Genomic DNA, 20,984 nt, shown 5'->3' with positions numbered 1-20,984 from the left:
GCATTGCCCTAATGAGAATTTGCTGGTTTTTGATTATCCATGCTTACATTAAGCTATTTGCTAATTATCCACTAATTATATCTTAATTATTTGCTAATCACTTTGTTAATGATGTTGATTCTAGTATTTGATCCACCATAGCTCATCACATTGCTCTAATTTCAATAGACTCTAGATGGAGGTACGATGTCTCGGACGTGTGTGATACCTCAAGGGTGCGTAACTAAACACTAACAACACGACTAATTGATAATTGTAACTGAACATGATTATAAATATGAGTTAACTCGCTAATAACAATTAGTTGGGTGTGGGGCATTTCACATAATGCTACAGGCTCTCTCTTTCTCCCCCTCCTTTCTGTCTCTCTCTCTTTCTCTCATTTTAGAAAAAAAGGTTCTTATCAAACTATTTGTTTTGTTTTGTTTTATGAGATGGGGTTTACATAGTACAAAATGTGTCATGTAAACTCGTAACGAGAATGCTTTTGTCACTAGTTTCATCTTTGTGTTGCTCACACCAAGGATAGCATGATCAATGCTCACACCAAGGATAGCATGAAGGTTGATCTTGGAAGCAAAACATGATAAATAGCATTTTATTTCTTTTTATCTACATATTATCATGAATATGAAATTATTTTTAAGGTTTATAATTTTTAAAACATACTAGTTGGTGCTATGATAGTGTCTTAGTGCAACGGTTAAAATGGAGTTCGAAAGATGCCAAGTTGTGGGTCGAATCTCCCATGTGTGAGCGATGGCACTTGTGTGTGGGTCGAGAACATCTGTACTTTTTCTACTTTCAAGCCAAGTAAAAAAAAAAAACTAGTTGATATATAAATAAACAAAATAAATAAATATTAAGGATGTAAGACTCACTCTCTCTTTCTCTCATATTTGGTGCGACATGGCCGTCGCGATGAGGGGGAGCTGCAAGTTTTTCGCGGTTGCATCGTCGTCGTCTTCTTCTTCTTCGTCATGCCTCTGCCACTTCAAGCCTCGGATGGCTTTGTCGTCTCGATGTTGCTCTTCCACCAGCTCTTCTCCAAAGAAGTTTGAGCGTCCGGATGTCCTCCAGCTCGCCGAGAAAGCCCGTATCACACTCACACCCAAAGAGGTAATCCTAGTAAGAGCTACCTGATGTTTAATCACTTGTGTCACGGGTCTGGTTGTACTTTGATTTGTTTGGTAAATTTAGCGCCCAATTCTTGGGCCATCGCTCTTATCAAATATTTACCTTGCAAGCTGGCCTTAGGCGATAGCATTCAGCCTGAAGATGACCCCTTGATTTACACTTTCCACCTTGCCTTTAGCCCATGCCTGGATGTCTCAACCCTTGGACCTTGGCTCTTGTTGAGAGTATGAGATGAATGATGCAAAAGGCTGCTCATCGCTAATATAGGCCCCTCACATGCTAGTCAGTTTTATCTCCTGCTGTCGGCTTGTGACACACCTACGAGTATGCAGGGCACAACCGAACATCAGATAGCATCTGACAGGCAGAGTCAGATAGTGCAGAGAACATGTGGCACTGCCATGTAGCAATGATGACGTGGTGGTGATGAGGTGGCAGGTGGGTACAAGTGGCCGACAATAGTACTGCTGGCCGATTAGAAGCATTGGTATACATAGGTAGCTAAATCATCATATTCATCTGTTTTCCTCAGCATTGTACTTCATAGAGCGTTTCTTTGTGGGCGAAGTGCTAGCCAAGAGTGAACAGTAGGTCACAGGGTTGTGATTTGACGTCTTCATTCTCAGCCACATCTTGTACTTGAATTTTATACTTCTTTCTTGTACATAATACAAAGCGGTAGTTTAGGACTCGGGTGTGTTGTATGTGTGATTCTGCCGTACTCTTCTTTCTATCTTTGGAAAACCCTAGCACATAGGCGCAAGTTTTCTACAATTGGTATCAGAGCCTAGGAAACTTGCAAATTTTTTTTCTTTTTTGGCGTCCGTGTGCGTTGACTGCTTGGATAGGGTAGAGCATCTATATTCCAAGAGTTCACAAGTTTGGCTTTGGGGAAAGTGAATATTTGGGTTCTCTTCGTTGCACTTGGCTTATTTGGGGTATATTGTGCTGCCTTGCCCCACTTCACCAAACCCTTATCTCATCGTGAAGGGCTGAAATCCCTCACTTGGTCCTTGATCACTAGATATTTGTCATGGACGCACAACTCACTGATTTGCTTGTTAGCATGAAGGCATCCATGGATGCTAAAGTGGCTAAAACGGAGGCTATATCTGTCCATCTCGACAGGATGGAGTCGGCACCTCGAGTGCCTAGTATTTTGGATCTGAAATCTACAAGTGCCCGTGCTTCGGAGCAACTGGTGGACCATTGCGAGGACGAAGTGGCAAAACTTTCTGGAGGAGGGTTTTTTCACTACTTTGGATGCATACAACGATGTCCCGGAGCTTCACTCCGAGTTTGGTAGTCATTATTCTACACCTGCCAGTAGTCAGCAGGAGAGATGCTGTTCGTGTTATCGATAGTCTTCTTCACAGAGTCCCTCTCCAATGGATTCTCCGGACAGTTCTTGCTCACCTTCACTGGCTCGTCGTCGGTGGACTACTAGTTTGTCGAGTTCTTTCTCCATGCCTCGCTAGGAACGAGCTCAATTAATGAAACTTCTGAAGCCTCCTAAGTTCAATGGGAAGATGGATGGAGAAGTCATAACCAACTGAACCCCACGTTGGCAACAACAGGTGATTGAGATATTTTTCAGCTCCATTTGGTGCGTACGGCTTTGACGGATGCTGCTTTCTTGTGGGTGAAAGTCCACCTTAGGCACCTTGCTAGGATGACTACGGCAAGGCGGACTTGAGGTAGTTTATTCCCATAGATTACCACAGTGAATTGAAGAAATAGTGGGAGCGTTGTATACAGATATGGCGAGTCGATAACGGATTATCTCGTTGGTATTGGAAGCTTTTGCTTATGCTCCCAAGGACTGGCGGTTGGAGCAGGTTGACCGATTTGTGGATGGTTTGAATGAAAGAATACGAGCGTGGAGCACCAAGCGAAATAGAGGTGCTATTTGTCAAAATACGCAGCGGAAATGATAACCAAATTTGAGACCACAAGAGCAAGTAGAGTGCATAAAATAGACAGCACAAGAGAAGGAGAGAGATAGGCATGTAACTCTTCTCTATACACAAGATCTTGAGGAAAACTGAATACAATAGGTGGGGGGGCCATGGGGCCATTTTATATGGTCCCATGAGTGCAGTCGGCCAGTAGATGGACAGCCGACTGGACATGAGATGCCCACGACCAGAGAAAAACAGCAGTCGGCTAGCATATAAGGTCGGCCATCACACGTGTGCAGTCGGCCAGGAGCAGAGAGCAATTGGGAGCAACTGGGATTGCCTGTGACCAGTCGGCCAGCATCTGGTACAGCCGACAGGTCCTACACTGCCTCCCACACCCAGGAAAATAGGAAAAAATGGGAAAAAAATACGGGGAGTGAGGAAAAATGATAAAACACCTGTACAGGGCGGGCACACCCACAACAGAGGCCCTGGTGTCTGATAAAGACAGTAGATGACTTCTAACACCCCCTCTCAGCTCCTGGCTGTGAAATCAACCCAAGGGAGTTGGAGTGTCGCCTGAGCGTAGCCTGAGGTAGAGACTTTGTGAAGAGGTCCGTCGCATCGTCCTCCGTCGAACAATAAAGAAGCAAGATGTCACCAGCCAAGATCTTCTCACGTACAAAGTGATACTGTATCTCTATATGCTTGGTCCGGGCATGGAAGACTGAGTTCCGAGCAATAGCTATACAACTCTGGTTATCGCACTGGATGACTGTGGGCTCCTTCTCTGTGGAAACCCAATCTCGCCTAGCAGCCTCCGCAACCACACAACCTCGCAAGCAGCACCACAAGCAGCCCGGTACTTTGCCTCTGTCGAAGATAGGGCAATAGTTGGCTGCCTCTTACTGCTCCAAGAAACTGCTCTTGAGCCGAGGGTAAAACTATAACCTGAAGTAGATCTCCTCGTGTCTGGATCTCCTCCCCAATTTGAGTCACTCCAACCTTGGAGTCTGACTCCATCCCCTCTTGTGTAAAAGAGTCCTAGATCCTTCGTACTCTGCAGATACCACAAGATCCGCAATCCTGCGTCCCAATGAGACTTCAATGGCGTCTGCATAAAAGAGCTCAACAGCCCCACAGAGAAACTCAAGTCCAATCTGGTGTTTAGCAACCAGATCAATGAACCAACCAACTTCCGATACTGAGGCATCAACTGGCTCACAAGGATCTTTAATGGTTAACTTTGTGTTTGGGTCCATCGGCGAAGTAATAAGCTTGCAGTTCTTCATCCCAAAGGCCTTAAGCAACTCATGAACATACCGCTGTTGAGAGACAAAAAACCCCTTTGGGTCTGCTAGATCTCCAATCCCAAAAAGAAGTGGAGTAAGCCTAAGTCAGTCATCTCAAACTCCTTTGACAAGGCAGCCTTCCTCGCACCAATGTGCTCCATATGACTGCCGCTGAGAATGAGATCATCCACATAAAGGATGATAATTGTAACCATGCCGCGTTCCCGAAAGAGATACAGGTTAGGATTTGCAACCGATCTCTGAAATCTAGTCCGAACAAAGAAGGAATCAATCTTCTGATGCCAAGCCCTGGGAGCCTGTTTAAAACCATACAAGGCCTTACGTAACCTGTAAACCATCCCTTCTGATCCTGGAACAACAAAGCTTGGAGGCTGCTCAATATACACCTCCTCCTGCAGGTCACCATTAAGGAACGTAGATTTTACATCCATTTGATACATGGGCCACCTCTGAGAAGAAGCAAGGGCAAGAACGGTCCGAATCGTGGACATCCGTGCTGTCGGTGCAAAGGTATCCTCGTAGTCGATGCCTGGCCGCTGAGCATAACCTTTAGCCACAAGTCTGGCTTTGTGTTTGTCCACCGACTCATCCGACGCATATTTGGTCTTAAAGACCCATTTGACACCAATGACTGACCGTTTCGACGGCCTCGGTACCAACTCCCATGTGTTGTTCTTCTCGATGGCATCAAGTTCCACCTGCATGGCTTTCCTCCAAGTATCCTGTGATGAGAGGGCTTCCTTGACGGAAGTGGGCTCCTTGTCCCGCATAATACGAGACATCAGAGCATAGTTTACCTAAAGAAGCTCCGCTGTATTGCTTTTGTCTCGGACTCTGTGTGATCTTCGAGGGCCGTCCTCTGTGGTCCACTCGGGGGTAACTCTGTGACACCGGACTCCCGAAGGGTGTCCAACAACCACCTAGGTACTCGAACAGATCGTGGAGCCTCCTGCTGTTGCGGGGGCTCTACTCCAGTTGCGGGCTCAACCTCCTGTGTTGACTGAGGGTGATCAACTGGAGCAATGGTCTGTGAATCATCATCAGACTCTTCTAGATCTCCAAGAAGTGGCGGCTCCTCGACAGTGGATACTGGAACATGCTCATCAAAGACTACATCCCGTCTGACAACAATCTCATTCTTGTCTGGATCATATAATCTGTATCCCTTGGAAAGAGAATTATACCCCACAAATATAAGCTTGCGGGATTTGGAGTCAAGCTTCCCCCTCTGCTTCATCGGAATATGTACATACGCATCACTCCCAAAAACATGGAAGTGCGAGACATCAGGTTTCTTGCCAAAGTATGCCTCAAACGGAGTCATGTTAGGTACTGAAGTCGTCGGAGATCGGTTGAGGGTATGGACAGCCGTTGCCACAGCCTCTCCCCAAAGTGGACGAGGAAGACCACGATGCTCCAGCATGGTCCTCGCCATCTCCACCATAGTCCTGTTTTTGCGTTCTACAACTGCATTCTCTGAAGGCGATCCGGTATTGGCAAGTTCCCTCTTGATGCCATGGTCTGCACAAAATCTGAGAAATACAGTCGAGGAGAATTCACCTCCTTTGTCAGCCGTGAGAGTCTTTACCTGCAATCGAGACTCTTTCTCCACCATCACGTGCCAATCTTTGAACCGTGCAAAGGCTTGGTCCTTCTGTGAAAGAAAGTAGACCCACGTGAATCTGGTACAGTCATCAACAAGCAGCATAAAATAGAGAGATCCTCCCAATGATGGTGTCTGCTGAGGTCCACACAAGTCAGTGTGAATCAACTCCAACGGTTTTGAAGCCCGCCTGGAAGCCTGCTTCGGAAAGGATTCCCTGTGCTGCTTACCACGTATGCAAGAACTGCAACGTCCTTGCCTACTGCCAACATCTGGCAAGCCAACCACTATCTGGTCTCAGAAAGCTCGCCACAGTGCGTCCACATTTAAGTGGCCAAAACGAAAGTGCCACAAATCTCCGACTTGAGAATCTGTCAACGAGGAGAGTGCAGAGAGTTTGTAGATACCATTCTCCACATTGCCTTCCCAAACAACCTGGCCAGTCTCACGGTCCCGTAGAGCAACTGAATGCTCCTCAAATTCCACCCGAAAGCCAGTCTTGCATACTTCATGCACTGACAGAAGATGAAAACCCAGAGCAGGGACATAAAGAACACGGGAAGCATGCTTGCCCCCCTTGCCTTCGAGAATAATCTCCATCTGGCCCTCACTGTGTATTGGAATAGTGGAGTTGTCGCCAATGAAAATGTGACATGATTGCCGTTTCAGGTCCAAAAAGAAGTCATGGGACGGAGTCATGTGCCTGGAAGCAACACTGTCAAGAATCCATTCCCGGGTATCCTTCACGGTGAAGCCAACTGCCTCCTCGCTTGAAGACGGGAGTCCACCATCTCTAAGTGCACAAATGCAGGAGTCTTTGCAGCTGAGGCTGAAGAATCAGCACTCTTCCTAGTCCGCTTAGGACACTTCCTCCAATAGTGGCCTTTCTCGCCACAATCATTGCAGGATCGTTTTGCCTTCAGCTTCTCTCGTTCTATGTCGGGCTTCTTCTCAGAAGACTTCTCCGGTGAAGCCTTCCCTTTGCCCTTGTTGTTATTCCGGCCTTTTGACCGTTGGCCAGTTAAGGCCCCCGAACCTCCGTTGTGAAGAGGGTTTGTGAAACGTTCCTCCTGGTCCAAGATCATGAGCACAAGCTCCTCCCAGGTAATGGTGCTGAGCCTGCCACTCGTAATCAAAGAGGAGTAGAAAGTGGAATACTGAGCAGGCAAGTGGGACATCAAAGTAATGGCCATGTCTTCAGATGATATCTCCTTCCCAGCCTGGAGGACTTCCTGTTGAAGAGCCTGCAGCTTGTTAATGTGCTCCCGCATTGTCGATGACTTTGCAGGGTTCATGACCCGCATCTGCACTTCCAAGGAGATCCTCTTCATGGGTGATACCCTGTTATAAAGAGAAGCCAAGTGCTGCCATATGCCTCTGGCCAGCGTCATGTGCTTTACGTGATTGATTACTTGTGGTGTGCAATTGAGGAAAATAAATGACCGGACCCTGGCGTTGACACGATCCCACATCTGTGCCTGTGCCTCTTGGTCCTTCTTCATGGACAGTAACTCCCCTTCCTCTGCTTCCGGCCTTGGAATCTCGATAACGATGAAATCAGCAAGGTCATATGACTCCAGCACAGACTCCATCATCACCTTCCAGATGCCGTAATTGTTCCCGTCCAACTGTGACAGTCCACTGGGAACGTGGGGAGAGTCGGGATCTTCACATGCTTCTCAGCCATCTCTAACAAATCTGCCATCGCGGGGATGTAACTGAAAAGGGTGGGTGGGTGGGAAAAAAAAACTCAAAACCTGCAAGTGGCTGTCGAGCACTTTAGCCCGCCTTCCTCTTGCAACTTCTCTTCCCGAACAGTCCAAACAGTCCACCAATCAGCAACGTAACTATCCCCCTCTTGCTCAGAAAACTCCCAAGATCTTTTAAGAGCCTAGGGCTCTGATACCATGTCAAAATACGCAGCGGAAATGATAACCAAATCTGAGACCACAAGAGCAAGTAGAGTGCAGAAAATAGACAACACGAGAAGGAGAGAGATAGGCGTGTAACTCTTCTCTATACACAAGATCCCGAGGAAAACTGAATACAATAGGTGGGGGGGCCATGGGGCCATTTTATATGGCCCCATGAGTGCGGTCGGCGAGTAGATGGACAGCCGACTGGACCTGAAATGCCCACGACCAGAGAAAAACAGCAGTCGGCCAGCATATCAGGTCGGCCATGACACGTGTGCAGTCGGCCAGGAGCAGAGAGCAACTGGGACTGCCTGTGACCAGTCGGCCAGCATCTGGTACAGCCGACAGGTCCTGCACTGCCTCCCACACCCAGGAAAATAGGGAAAAATGGGGAAAAAATATGGGGAGTGAGGAAAAATGATAAAACACCTATATAGGGCGGGCAGACCCACAAATAGAGGCCTTGGTGTCTGATAAAGACAAAAGATGACTTCTAACACTATTGGCATATATGCTATGCGTAGTGCCACATGTCAACATGGGCTAACCAAGGGCACTTTTCTCCCTTTGGGGTTTCTCCTCGGATATTAGGTGTGAAAGGACACTACATTTATTGTATTTTGATATTGTGGAGTCAACCATCAAGCTCCACACATTCTATGCTATCATCTTTGTGTGAGCATCAATTACCATCTCTTGAGTGTTCTTGGTGCTGTTCATTCTCTGTGTGTCCCTGTCTGTGTGCAACCCTAACCCTAATAGTGGTCTTAGAGCAGGGTTGCCCTTTTGCATGCCTCCTCGTGGAGTTCCCATTGCCCACCGTTCTCCACCTGGGTGGTGCTAGTGCCGAGGGCTTCACCACTGCCTAGCTCGCAAGCGGCGTTTGCACCAGAGTGGGTGGCAGTTGGCTGAGCCCCGCCACACTTGTGGCTTATGTGGCAAGACCACATTTTGGCAAAAAATTGGGTGCCCATTCCGTCGCCATGCATATTCAGTCTGTGGCCATCTCCATTCCATCCGGCGGGCACGCCCGTCCGTCGCCGTCCCTTCACGGCCGTCGTCCAATCCGCCGCCAACTGTAGTTCGTGTGCAGACTCCCGCTGTCTGCGATCCCGTCCTCGACAACAACGCCGTCAGCAGTCCTTTTCGCCGTTGACACCAGTGCTGTCGCCGTCACAATCGCCAGCTCACCGTCTACAGCGCCATCTGAACATTCCCAACTGTAGCTTCCTGTTGTCGCCTACAACTGCCCCCTCGCCATTAAATCTCTACTCTCTCACCACTCAAGCCGACTATAGGTTGCTGTGCAGGTATTCTAAAAAATTTAAAAAAATTTGTTGCAAATATCAATTTGCAAACATTTTGAAAGAGGGTTCAGAGAAAATTTGGGGCTTTCTTAAAATTAGTTCTTAATTGCACAATTAAAGCTCATTGGTATACAGATTTTTGGGACTTTTGTGAATTATGTGCAATTGACACATAAATCAGCCCATTGGTGCTCAATTTTTTTTGGGGATTTTCAACATTGCAATTGTTTATAGCCTTGTATTCGGGACAAAACATTTGCATAGGACTTTGTGGTTGCCGGCATTGCACTCCGGTGCGTTTGGGGTTTTGCCTGTAGGTGCTTTTTACAGCATATTAATGAAGGAGTGGTTTATTTGGGTGATAACCATGCATGCAAGATTCTTGGCAGAGGTGATGTGAGGCTTGTATTTTCCGATGGCTCACAGCTTATGCTCCATGATGTCAGGCATGTGCCTGAGATCAAGAAGAATCTGCTTTCTACTAGACAGCTTGATGATGCTGATTATGTTACCACATTTGGTAGTGGAAAGTGGAAAATTAGTAAGGGCTCACTGGTTGTTGCCAGAGGCTCTAAGGTGGACACTCTTTACTTTATGCATGCAGGTGTTTGTCACCATGCTAATGTAAATGCAACCGAGCTGCCGGAAATCTCTATGTGGCATAGCCGGTTGGGACACATGAGTGTCAAGGGAATGGAGCAATTGTCTCGTTTGGGTTACTTGCCTTCTCTAAAGTTTTCAAGTTTTCAATTTTGTGAGCATTGTATATATGGTAGGCAACTACAGTGCCCCCACAAGAAAGCACTTGGACAGAAAGATGCTCAGTTAGAGCTTGTGCATACAGATGTATGTGAGATGCCTCAGCTATCTTTGGGAGGGGCAAAATATTTTGTGTCTTTTATAGATGATGCCACACGCAAGGTGTGGGTCTATCCTCTTCGTTTGAAGAGTGATACATTCTCAGTGTTTCAGAAGTTTGTTGCTCTTGTTGAGAATCAAACTGGCAAAACACTGAAGGCTTTGCGTTCCGACAATGGTGGAGAATATACGTCCAAACAGTTTCAGGACTTTTGTGATGCTAAAGGCATCAAGAGGGAGCTCTCTACTCCTTATGATCCTCCACAAAACGGGACAGCAGAGAGGATGAACAGGACCATACAGGAGAAGGTCCGTTCTATGTTGTCACATGTTGCATTACCTCATGGTTTTTGGGCTGAAGCTGTTATGACAGCCGTTCACCTTATAAACAGGTCACCTAACACCAGGCTTGGTGGGAAAGTGCCAGAAGAAGTATGGACAGGGAAGTCTCCGTCATACAAGCACTTGAGAGTGTTTGGTTGCGTTGCGTACGTGCACATACGCAGGGAAATGCGCACCAAACTTGATCCTAAGTCTCACAAATGCATATTCCTAGGATATGGTGACAGAGGTGAAATGGGGTATAGACTTTGGGATCCCATGAATAGAAAGATCATACGCAGCAATGATGTCATTTTTGATGAAACATGCATGTATAAGGAGCCTGCAAGGCAACAGGAGCCTGGCAGAGTCATCTTTGATGATGATGGACATCATGGACAACAACAAAGGGCTGTAAATCAGCCATTACAGCAAGAAAACCAGCCCTTAAATGGTGCTGAAAATGGTCCAAATGGACAGCCAGAGATGGCAGAAGATATCCCTATGGATATACCACAGTTAGAGGATATACCGGGCATGATTTTTCAGCCTTATGGCATGGAACAGGAGCCACCAATGGGTGATATGCAGGCTGGACAGCAACCTGCAAATGATGGTCATTGGGTACGGAGGGCCACAAGACCCTCCAGAGCCCCTGACAGGTTTGTTCCAGGGGTTGACTACTTGATGCTTACTGACTGTGGGGAGCCCTCATGTTATAAAGAGGCTTTACAGAGGGCAGACAAGGCTCTATGGGAGCGTGCCATGAAGTCAGAGATGGATTCTCTGCATAAAAATGGAACTTGGAAGTTGGTGCATTTGCCTGCAGGCAAGAAGGTTTTGCCATGCAAGTGGGTTTACAGGCTCAAAGTTGCACCAGATGCAAAGCCAAGATACAAAGCCAGGTTAGTGGCTAAGGGCTTCAAGCAGGAATATGGTGTGGACTTTGATGAGATCTTCTCTCCAGTGGTCAAAATGACCACACTTAGAGCTGTGTTGGCTTTGGTTGCGCATGATGATCTGGACTTGATTCAGATGGATGTGAAGACTGCTTTTCTTCACGGTGATCTCCATGAGGAGATATATATGCAGCAGCCAGAGGGTTATGCAGTGAGTGGAAAGGAGAAGCTTGTATGCAAGCTAAAAAAGAGTCTTTATGGGCTCAAACAGGCACCAAGAGAATGGTATCATAAGTTTGATACATTCATGAAATCTCAGAAATTCAGGAGGAGTGACATAGATCACTGCTTGTACACTAAAACATTGCCACTACAGGGGGGTTTATTGGCATATATTCTATGCGTAGTGCCACATGTGAACATGGGCTAACCAAGGGCACTTTTCTCCCTTTGGGTTTACCATATTTATTGTATTTTGATATTGTGCAGACAACCCCCAAGCTCCACACATTCTATGCTATCATCTTTATTGAGCATCAATCACCATCTCTCTTGAGTGTTCTTGATGTTATTTATACTGTGTGTGTCCCTGTCTGTTTGCAACCCTAACCCTAACCCTAACAGGTGCAGCACGTGGAAGACGGCCATCAACCGAGTGGGTCTGTGGGAATGCACAGCGGAAAATGAGACAACTGCTATGAGAAACAAAACGCAGAAGTGTAGAGAGAGAGAAATTGTATAAACTCTTCTATATACACAAAGATCCGGTACAGAAAGGAGTGTATACCACCCTATGCTGTTGAGCCCAAAAAAAGCTGATAGCAGCAAATCATGTCCACGTTGGGATAAAGCTAGTCGGCCAGGACAAAAACCTGTCGGCTAGGACAGAAACAGTCGGCCAGAACCAGACAGCCCCCACGACCAAAAATGAGGACAAAATGCAGAGAACTCCTGTTGCGCACACCCCCACAATAGAGGCCCTCACTGAGTAATATGGTACAGATAGGAGATGACTGCTAACACTCCCTCTTAGCTCCTGGATGTGGAACCAACCCCAGTAAGCTGGAGTGCTGCTGGAGCATCGCCTGAGGTAGAGACTTCGTGAAGAGATCCATTGCATTGTCCTCCGTCGAACAATAAACAAGCAAGATGTCACCAGCCATAATCTTCTCACGAACAAAGTGATATTGTATCTCTATGTGCTTGGTTCAGGCATGGAAGACCGGGTTCCGAGCAATAGCTATACAGCTTTGGTGATCGCACTAGATGACCGTGGGTTCCTTTTGTGAAAACCTAATCGCGCCTTGTAACCTCTGCAACCACACAACCTCGCAAGTAGCACCACAAGCAGCCCGGTACTCTGCCTCAGTAGACAACAAGGCAATAATTGGCTGCCTCTTGCTGCTCCAAGAAATAGCTCCTGAGCTAGGGGTAAATCTGTAGCCTGATGTAGATCCCCTCATGTCTGGGTCTCCTCCCCAATTTGAGTCACTCCAACCTTGGAGTTTGACTCGTTCTGTCGTTCCTCCTCTAGTGTTATAGAAGAGTTCAAGATCCTTCGTACCTTGCAGATACTGTGAGATCCGCAATCCTACGTCCCAATGAGTCTTCAAAGGTGTCTGCATGAATGAGCTCAACAGCCCCACTGGAAAGCTCAAGTCCAATTTGGTGTTCAGGAACCAACAAGCATCCGATACAAAGAGGCATCAACCTGCTCACAAGGATCATTAATTGTAAGTTTGGTGTTCGGATCCATCGGCGAAGAAATAGGCTTGCAGTTCTCCATCCCAAAGGTCTCTAGCAACTCATGAACATACTACTGCTGAGAAACAAAGAACCCCCTCTGGGTCTGCTAAATCTCCAATCCCAAAAAGAAATGGAGTAACCCTAAGTCGGTCATCTCAAACTCCTTGCACAAGGCAGCCTTCGTCACAGCTATGTGCTCCACATGACCGCCAGTGAGAATGAGATCATCCACATAAAGGATAATCAAAGTGACCAAACCGCGTTCCCAAAAGAGATACAATTTAGGATCTGTAACTGATCTCTGAAAACCTGTCCGTAGAAAGAAGGAATCGATCTTTTGATTCCAAGCCCCTGGAGCCTGCTCTTTGATCCTGAAACCTCAACGCCTAGAGGTTGCTGATGGGGAGAAACAGGGTTAGGTCATGTGAGAGACATACACAGAGAAACAAGGGAGAGAGAGAGAGAGAGAGTTGTGGGGATAAGTCAACTCATGAGGCATGAGTGTGTGACTCCCCTATCACACATGTATATTGCACTAGTACACATAGTGCACTTAGTACTTTAATAGTACTAAGTGCACTATGTGTACTAGTGCAATATACATGTGTGATAGGGGAGTCACACACTCATGCCTCATGAGTTGACTTATCCCCACAACTCTCTCTCTCTCTCTCTCCCTTGTTTCTCTGTGTATGTCTCTCACATGACCTAACCCTGTTTCTCCCCATCAGCTGGTATCAGAGCTTTGGTCACCAGGTTCTCCTCCCTCTTCTGCTCTGTTGGCCGCCCCCCCCTTTTGATTCCTGGTCGCCCTGCTGATTCCTGGTCGCCCTGCTCCTTGCAGCACAAAAGACGCTGGCCAACCAGCTGCCCACGCAGCCAGCCCACGTGGCTGCCCAGGCTGCCCAACTATCAACTGGTACTGGTATCAAGGCGCAGGTGGAGGAGTTCTACGTGAACACGTGAAGGAGTCGGCTGGCCACCTAGGCGGGTGGCGCTCATAAGCGAGCGAACATTGCGAAGGCAGCAATACGTAAGTGGGGTAGTGGTCCACGTAAAAGGAGTGACGTGGAGTTCTAGCGCTAGGCGAGCGAAGCGAAGGTGCTCGTACGCGCTTACGGATCTACAGCGCAGTGGACAAGTCCAAGGCTTCAATCGTCCCTGTTTTCTTATCGAGAGGCAGAACCCGTTGGTGCACAGTGTAAGCTTGCGGTAATGTGACTGTGGGGGAGCTTGTGGGTGCGCTGCAGGAAGTGGATTGGACGTCACCCCCCGGCCTTTGGCAGAGTTCTTCGCAAAATTTACTGTGCGTATTGCGAAGTGGGAAAGCCGAAGCAAGTGCAATCTTTACTACACGCCTGAAGAGCCCTCCAACAGCATCAGATTTCCGCAAAGCAGCACCAAATTCAGCACACCCCCCCTTTCCTGCAACAAAATTCAGAAATTACAAGGTATTTTGCTTCAATTTTTCTTGGGATTTGCAATTGAGCAGGTACAATCATCAATTGAGCAGGTACAAGTGCGGAATCGCTCAATTTTGAGCGAAATTGGCAAAATTGGGTGACATTGGTCACAATCAGGATCAATTTGCAGGAAATTGGATGTCGAAATTTGGGGCTTTTGATGTAATTGTGCAATTAAGCACTCATACATGCTGTATGATGTGAAAAATCGCACATTTGGGCAAAATTGCAGCAAATTGCAGCAAATCAAGGGGCTTTTGTGCCGATTGGGTTGATTTGCATGCAGGCGATCGCATTTGATGCTGTGGATAATGTGCTGATGCCTTACAAGCACTCAATGTGCCTGTAAATCAAGGGGCTTTCATGTATTTGATGTATATGTGGCCAGGGGGAAGCATCGTGAACACTCTGGATGCCTTCATGTGCGTCAATGTACCATGTATGATCAGAAATTGATCTTAAATCAAGGGGCTTTTCAAGTTTGTATGCTTGTTGAGCTTGGCAAAGCAGCAGGCAAGACATTTATGCCTTGAATCCTCAAAAATCAGCTTGCAGTCAAGGGGCTTTTGCCCAATTTCTGTTCGGGACTGTTGTATGCAGTGTACAGGACTGTAAAAGTCTGATTTTTACTCGTTTGGACAGCCAGGAGAGCATTTATTGCTATTGTACCTGTTGGTACAGTTTTGGTACAGATTTGTACAAGTTTTGGCATGGCTATACACTGTTTTGAGTGACCAAAAGGTTCAATTTCAGCTGCTGTACTTGCAGGTACAGGTTTGGTACATTACAGGTGAGCACTTAGTACTGCTGTACAGTACTTTGGAAGGGCAAAAGAGCACATTTAAGGTGCTGTCCAAAATCTGCAGCAACCAGATTTTGGTGTTTTCATCACATAAAGTGGGAGAAAAGTTGCATTCTTGCTTCCGCAGTGGGAGATAAAGCTTGGGAGAAAAACTGTGAGCACTTTGTGTGCTTTTGGTGCAGTGTTTGCACATTTTGCAGGGATTCAGGCATTGACAGGTTGCATTTTGCTATGGCAACCACAGGTGAGAGCTCTTCATTGCTTCACATCAAGAAGCTTGAAGGCTCGCATAATTATGATATTTGGCAAACCCAGTGCTACAATGTGTTGCTCCAGAAAAAGCAGCACAAGCCTATCAAAGAAAGGGGTGTAATACCCGCTTCTCTTACTGCTGAAGAGTGGGAAGATATGGATGAGCTGGCAAGATCTACTATCATGTTGTCTGTGTCAGATTCATTACTTTTCAGCATTCGTGAAGAGAAGACAGCTTGGGGAATGTGGCAGAGATTGTAGGACTTGTATGCCCAACAAAGTGCCTCAAGCAAAGTGTATTGGTTGAAGAAACTCATAGGCCTTCAGATGAAGGAAGGGGCTTCTATAACAGCCCATCTAAATGAGTTTAATGGTATTGTCAGCCAGGTCATCAATCAAAAGTTGGCAATGGACGATGAGTTCAAAACCACTTTTTTGTTATGCACTTTGCCAGAGAGTTGGGACACATTCAGGACAGCCACTAGCAATTCGCATGCTATGCTGTCATATGCAGATGTTGAGGGTGCTCTTCTTCAAGAAGAGATGAACAGGAAAAACAACTCTGTTGGAAAGTCCAATGCAATGAATGCACGTGGGAGATCCCAGCAAAGGGGAAAAAGCCAAGAAAGGGGAAGGAGCAAGTCTCGCTCCAAAAAGGATTTGGAATGCCATTATTGTGGCAAGAAGGGACACATTAAAAAGCAATGCTACAAATGGAAAAATGATCAAAAGGAAAAGGGAAAAGGCAAAGACAAAGAGAAAGATGAAGCCAAAGATGTAAAGCCAAAGGGCAAAAGTGGAGTCAAGATTGAAGAAATCAATGTGTCACATGCAGGTGGCAGTGAGGATGAGGTCCTATTTACTTCTTCACTTGATGCCCATTCACTTCTTACAGGTGGTCATGGTATGCACTCATGGATCATTGATTCAGGTGCCTCCTTTCATGTCACAGGTTGCAGGGACTTGTTTGTCAGGTATACTGCTGGCAATGAAGGAGTGGTTTATTTGGGTGATAACCATGCATGCAAGATTCTTGGCAGAGGTGATGTGAGGCTTGTATTTTCAGATGGCTCACAGCTTATGCTCCATGATGTCAGGCATGTGCCTGAGATCAAGAAGAATCTGCTTTCTACTGGACAGCTTGATGATGCTGATTATGTTACCACATTTGGTAGTGGAAAGTGGAAAATTAGTAAGGGCTCACTGGTTGTTGCCAGAGGCTCTAAGGTGGACACTCTTTACTTTATGCATGCAGGTGTTTGTCACCATGCTAATGTAAATGCAACCGAGCTGCCGGAAATCTCTATGTGGCATAGCCGGTTGGGACACATGAGTGTCAAAGGAATGGAGCAATTGTCTCGTCTGGGTTACTTGCCTTCTCTAAAGTTTTCAAGTTTTCAATTTTGTGAGCATTGTATATATGGTAGGCAACTACAGTGCCCCCACAAGAAAGCTCTTGGACAGAAAGATACTCAGTTAGAGCTTGTGCATACAGATGTATGTGAGATGCCTCAGCTTTCTTTGGGAGGGCAAAATATTTTGTGTCATTTATAGATGATGCCACACGCAAGGTGTGGGTTTATCCTCTTCGTTTGAAGAGTGATACATTCTCAGTGTTTGAGAAGTTTGTTGCTCTTGTTGAGAATCAAACTGGCAAAACACTGAAGGCTTTGCGTTCCGACAATGGTGGAGAGTACATGTCCAAACAGTTTCAGGACTTTTGTGATGCTAAAGGCATCAAGAGGGAGCTCTCTACTCCTTATGATCCTCCACAAAACGGGACAGCAGAGAGGATGAACAGGACCATTCAGGAGAAGGTCCGTTCTATGTTGTCACATGTTGCATTACCTCATGGTTTTTGGGCTGAAGCTGTTATGACAGCCGTTCACCTTATAAACAGGTCACCTAACACGAGGCTTGGTGGGAAAGTGTCAGAAGAAGTATGAACAGGGAAGCCTCCGTCATACAAGCACTTGAGAGTGTTTGGTTGCGTTGCGTACGTGCACATACGCAGGGAAATGCGCACCAAACTTGATCCTAAGTCTCACAAATGCATATTCCTAGGATATGGTGACAGAGGTGAAATGGGGTATAGACTTTGGGATCCCATGAATAGAAAGATCATACGCAGCAATGATGTCATTTTTGATGAAACATGCATGTATAAGGAGCCTGCAAGGCAACAGGAGCCTGGCAGAGTCATCTTTGATGATGATGGACATCATGGACAACAACAAAGGGCTGTAAATCAGCCATTACAGCAGGAAAACCAGCCCTTAAATGGTGCTGTAAATGGTCCAAATGGACAGCCAGACATGGCAGAAGATATCCCTATGGATATACCACAGTTGGAGGAGATACCGGGCATGATATTTCAGCCTTATGGCATGGAACAGGAGCCACCAATGGGTGATATGCAGGCTGGACAGCAACCTGCAAATGATGGTCATTGGGTACGGAGGTCCACAAGACCCTCCAGAGCCCCTGACAGGTTTGTTCCAGGGGTTGACTACTTGATGCTTACTGACTGTGGGGAGCCCTCATGTTATAAAGAGGCTTTACAGAGGGCAGACAAGGCTCTTTGGGAGCGTGCCATGAAGTCAGAGATGGATTCTCTGCATAAAAATGGAACTTGGAAGTTGGTGCCTTTGCCTGCAGGCAAGAAGGTTTTGCCATGCAAGTGGGTATACAGGCTCAAAGTTGCACCAGATGCAAAGCCAAGATACAAAGCCAGGTTAGTGGCTAAGGGCTTCAAGCAGGAATATGGTGTGGACTTTGATGAGATCTTCTCTCCAGTGGTCAAAATGACCACACTTAGAGCTGTGTTGGCTTTGGTTGCGCATGATGATCTGGACTTGATCCAGATGGATGTGAAGACTGCTTTTCTTCACGGTGATCTCCATGAGGAGATATATATGCAGCAGCCAGAGGGTTATGCAGTAAGTGGAAAGGAGAAGCTTGTATGCGGAGTCTTTCTGGGCTCAAACAGGCACCAAGAGAATGGTATCATAAATTTGATACATTCATGAAATCACAGAAATTCAGGAGAAGTGACATAGATCAGTGCTTGTACACCAAGAAAGCTTTGGATGGCAGTCTATTGATACTCATCTTGTATGTTGACATAGATCACTGCTTGTACACCAAGAAAGCTTTGGATGGCAGTCTATTGATACTCATCTTGTATGTTGATGATATGTTGATTGCCGGGAAATCTCGTAAAGAGATGGATGCCTTGAAGAAGAGGCTGCATGAAACCTTTGATATGAAGGATTTGGGTGATGCAAATCACATTTTGGGTATGCGGATACTTCGGGACAGAAATCAGCATGTGTTGTATTTGTCTCAGAAGGAATACATTGGCAAAGTCTTGCAGAGGTTCAATATGGACGGGGGGAAGAAGACTAGTACTCCTTTGCCTCCATATGTGAAACTCAGTGCTATGGACAGCCCACAGTCAGATAGAGACAGGGCTGATATGGCCAAGATTCCGTATGCTTCAGCTTGTGGCAGTCTCATGTACGCCATGGTTGCTACTAGGCCGGACATTGCATTTGCAGTGGGAGTGGTTTCTAGATACATGGCCAACCCTGGCAAGAAGCATTGGAAAGCAGTGAAAGGTGTCATGAGATACCTGAAGGGCACACAGGATTTGTGCATTTGCTTTGGCAAACAGGATGCATTAGTGCATGGTTACACGGATTCGGATTATGCCGGTCATCCAGATAACCGGAAGTCTACTACCGGTTATGTGTTTACATTCACAGGAGGTGCTGTGTCATGGATATCCAGGATGCAGAAGTGCACTGCCTTATCTACTACAGAGGCCGAGTATATTGCAGCCACAGAGGCTTGCAAGGAGGCATTATGGCTATCTCGGTTAGTGGTTGATTTGGGCTATACAGGGGATATTCCATTGTTGCATTGTGACAGTCAGAGTGCCATTCAGTTGGCAAAGAACCCTGTTTTTCATGCAAAGACGAAGCATGTGGATGTGAAGTATCACTTCATCAGAGAGGTGATAGAGAACAAGCAAATTCAGCTTGTTAAGATTCACACGGATGACAACCCGGCTGATCTGTTGACAAAGAGTTTGCCTCCGGAGCGGTTTGCTCATTGCAGACACTTGATGGGCATTGGATGAGGCAATTTTTCAGCCTTGATATGGCCTTGTATATTATCATGTACATGCTGATTTTTCTTTTCCTTTACTTAAGGGCACTTTGCCTTTAAGTGGGAGGTTGTTGGGGTAAAGGCGTTATGCCCACCCTTATAGTGTGTACAAGCCCATAAGTTATAGTACATAGTACACTTAGTACTTTTAAAGTACTAAGTGTACTATGTACTATAACTTATGGGCTTGTACACACTATAAGGGTGGGCATAACGCCTTTACCCCAACAGTTCCTCAACATACACCTCCTCCTGCAAGTCACCATTAAGGAACATAGATTTTACATCATCTGATATACGGGCCACCGCTGAGAAGAGGCAAGAGCAAGAACTGTCTGAATCGTGGTCATCCTCGCTGTTGGTGCAAAGGTATCCTCAAAGTCGATGCCAGGTTGCTGAGCATAGCCCTTAGCCACAAGTTTAGTCTTGTGCTTATCCTTCGACCCATCAGACGTATACTTGGTGTTATAGACCCACTTGACACCAATGACTTACCGTTTTGACGGCCTCGGAACCAACTCCCAACAGTTATTCTTCTCAATGGCATCCATCTCCACTTGCATGGCTTTCCTTCAAGTCTCCTGGGAAAGAGATACAAGTTAGAATCTGCAAGTGATCTCTGAAAACCTGTCCGTAGAAAGAAGGAATTGATCTTTTGATTCCAAGCCGTGGGACCCTGCTTGAGACCATACAAGGCCTTTCGTAACTTGTAAACCATCCCCTTTGATCCCAGAACCTCAACGTCTAGAGGTTGCTCAATATACACCTTCTTCTGCAAGTCACCATTAAGGAACACAGATTTTACACCCATCTGATATATGGGCCACGGCTGAGAAGGAATGCTTCCCCCCCTTGCCATTGGGAATAATCTCCATCCTGCTCTCACTGTGAATCGGGATAGTGGAATTGTCACCAATGAAGATGCGAGACCTGTCTACCATTGAAGATCTTGTAATAACTCGGGGAGGAGTTATGTGCTTGGAAGCACCACTATTGAGAATCCACTCCTGAGTATCCCTGGCGGTGAGACCAACTGCCCCTCAAATTTTTGGATACACTATACTACTGCTACTATATGCAGATGATGTAGTATTTTTTTCATACACAGCAGAAAACATGCAGCGGATGATGCACATGCTCCATGAGTTTTGTAAGGAAAGTGGCCTAGCAGTCAATGTCACCGAAACTAAAATGATGGTAGTGAAAACAATTCAGCCTACCAACTATCCATGCATTCTGTATAATGGACAGCAAATCGAGATGGTGCAGTCGTTCAAGTATCTGGGAGTTGAT

General features: G+C 46.4%; 1 protein-coding gene across 2 annotated transcripts in view; it reads left to right on the top strand.

Annotated features, from left to right (window-relative positions):
- The first annotated feature begins 876 nt into the window (after positions 1-876).
- Positions 877-20,984, top strand: part of LOC147634388 (glutamyl-tRNA(Gln) amidotransferase subunit C) — a 79,998-nt gene continuing 59,890 nt past the window's right edge. The window contains exon 1 of one of the 2 annotated variants that reach the window (XR_015267009.1): positions 877-1,119. Coding sequence is in view for 1 of the 2 variants with exons in the window: in XM_086805540.1 (XP_086661666.1) it covers positions 910-1,119 (210 nt within the window). In the remaining variant the exon portion in view is untranslated. The remainder of the gene's footprint in view (positions 1,120-20,984) is intronic. The other variant, XM_086805540.1, reaches the window with a different exon arrangement.

The sequence above is a fragment of the Cibotium barometz genome, chromosome 11 (genome assembly GCF_041138505.1).
Source record: "Cibotium barometz isolate CiBa-2024 chromosome 11, ASM4113850v1, whole genome shotgun sequence".
Lineage (NCBI taxonomy): Eukaryota > Viridiplantae > Streptophyta > Polypodiopsida > Cyatheales > Cibotiaceae > Cibotium > Cibotium barometz.
The sequence above is the reverse complement of the archived record's forward strand: the minus strand, read 5'-3'. Positions and strand labels throughout refer to the sequence as shown.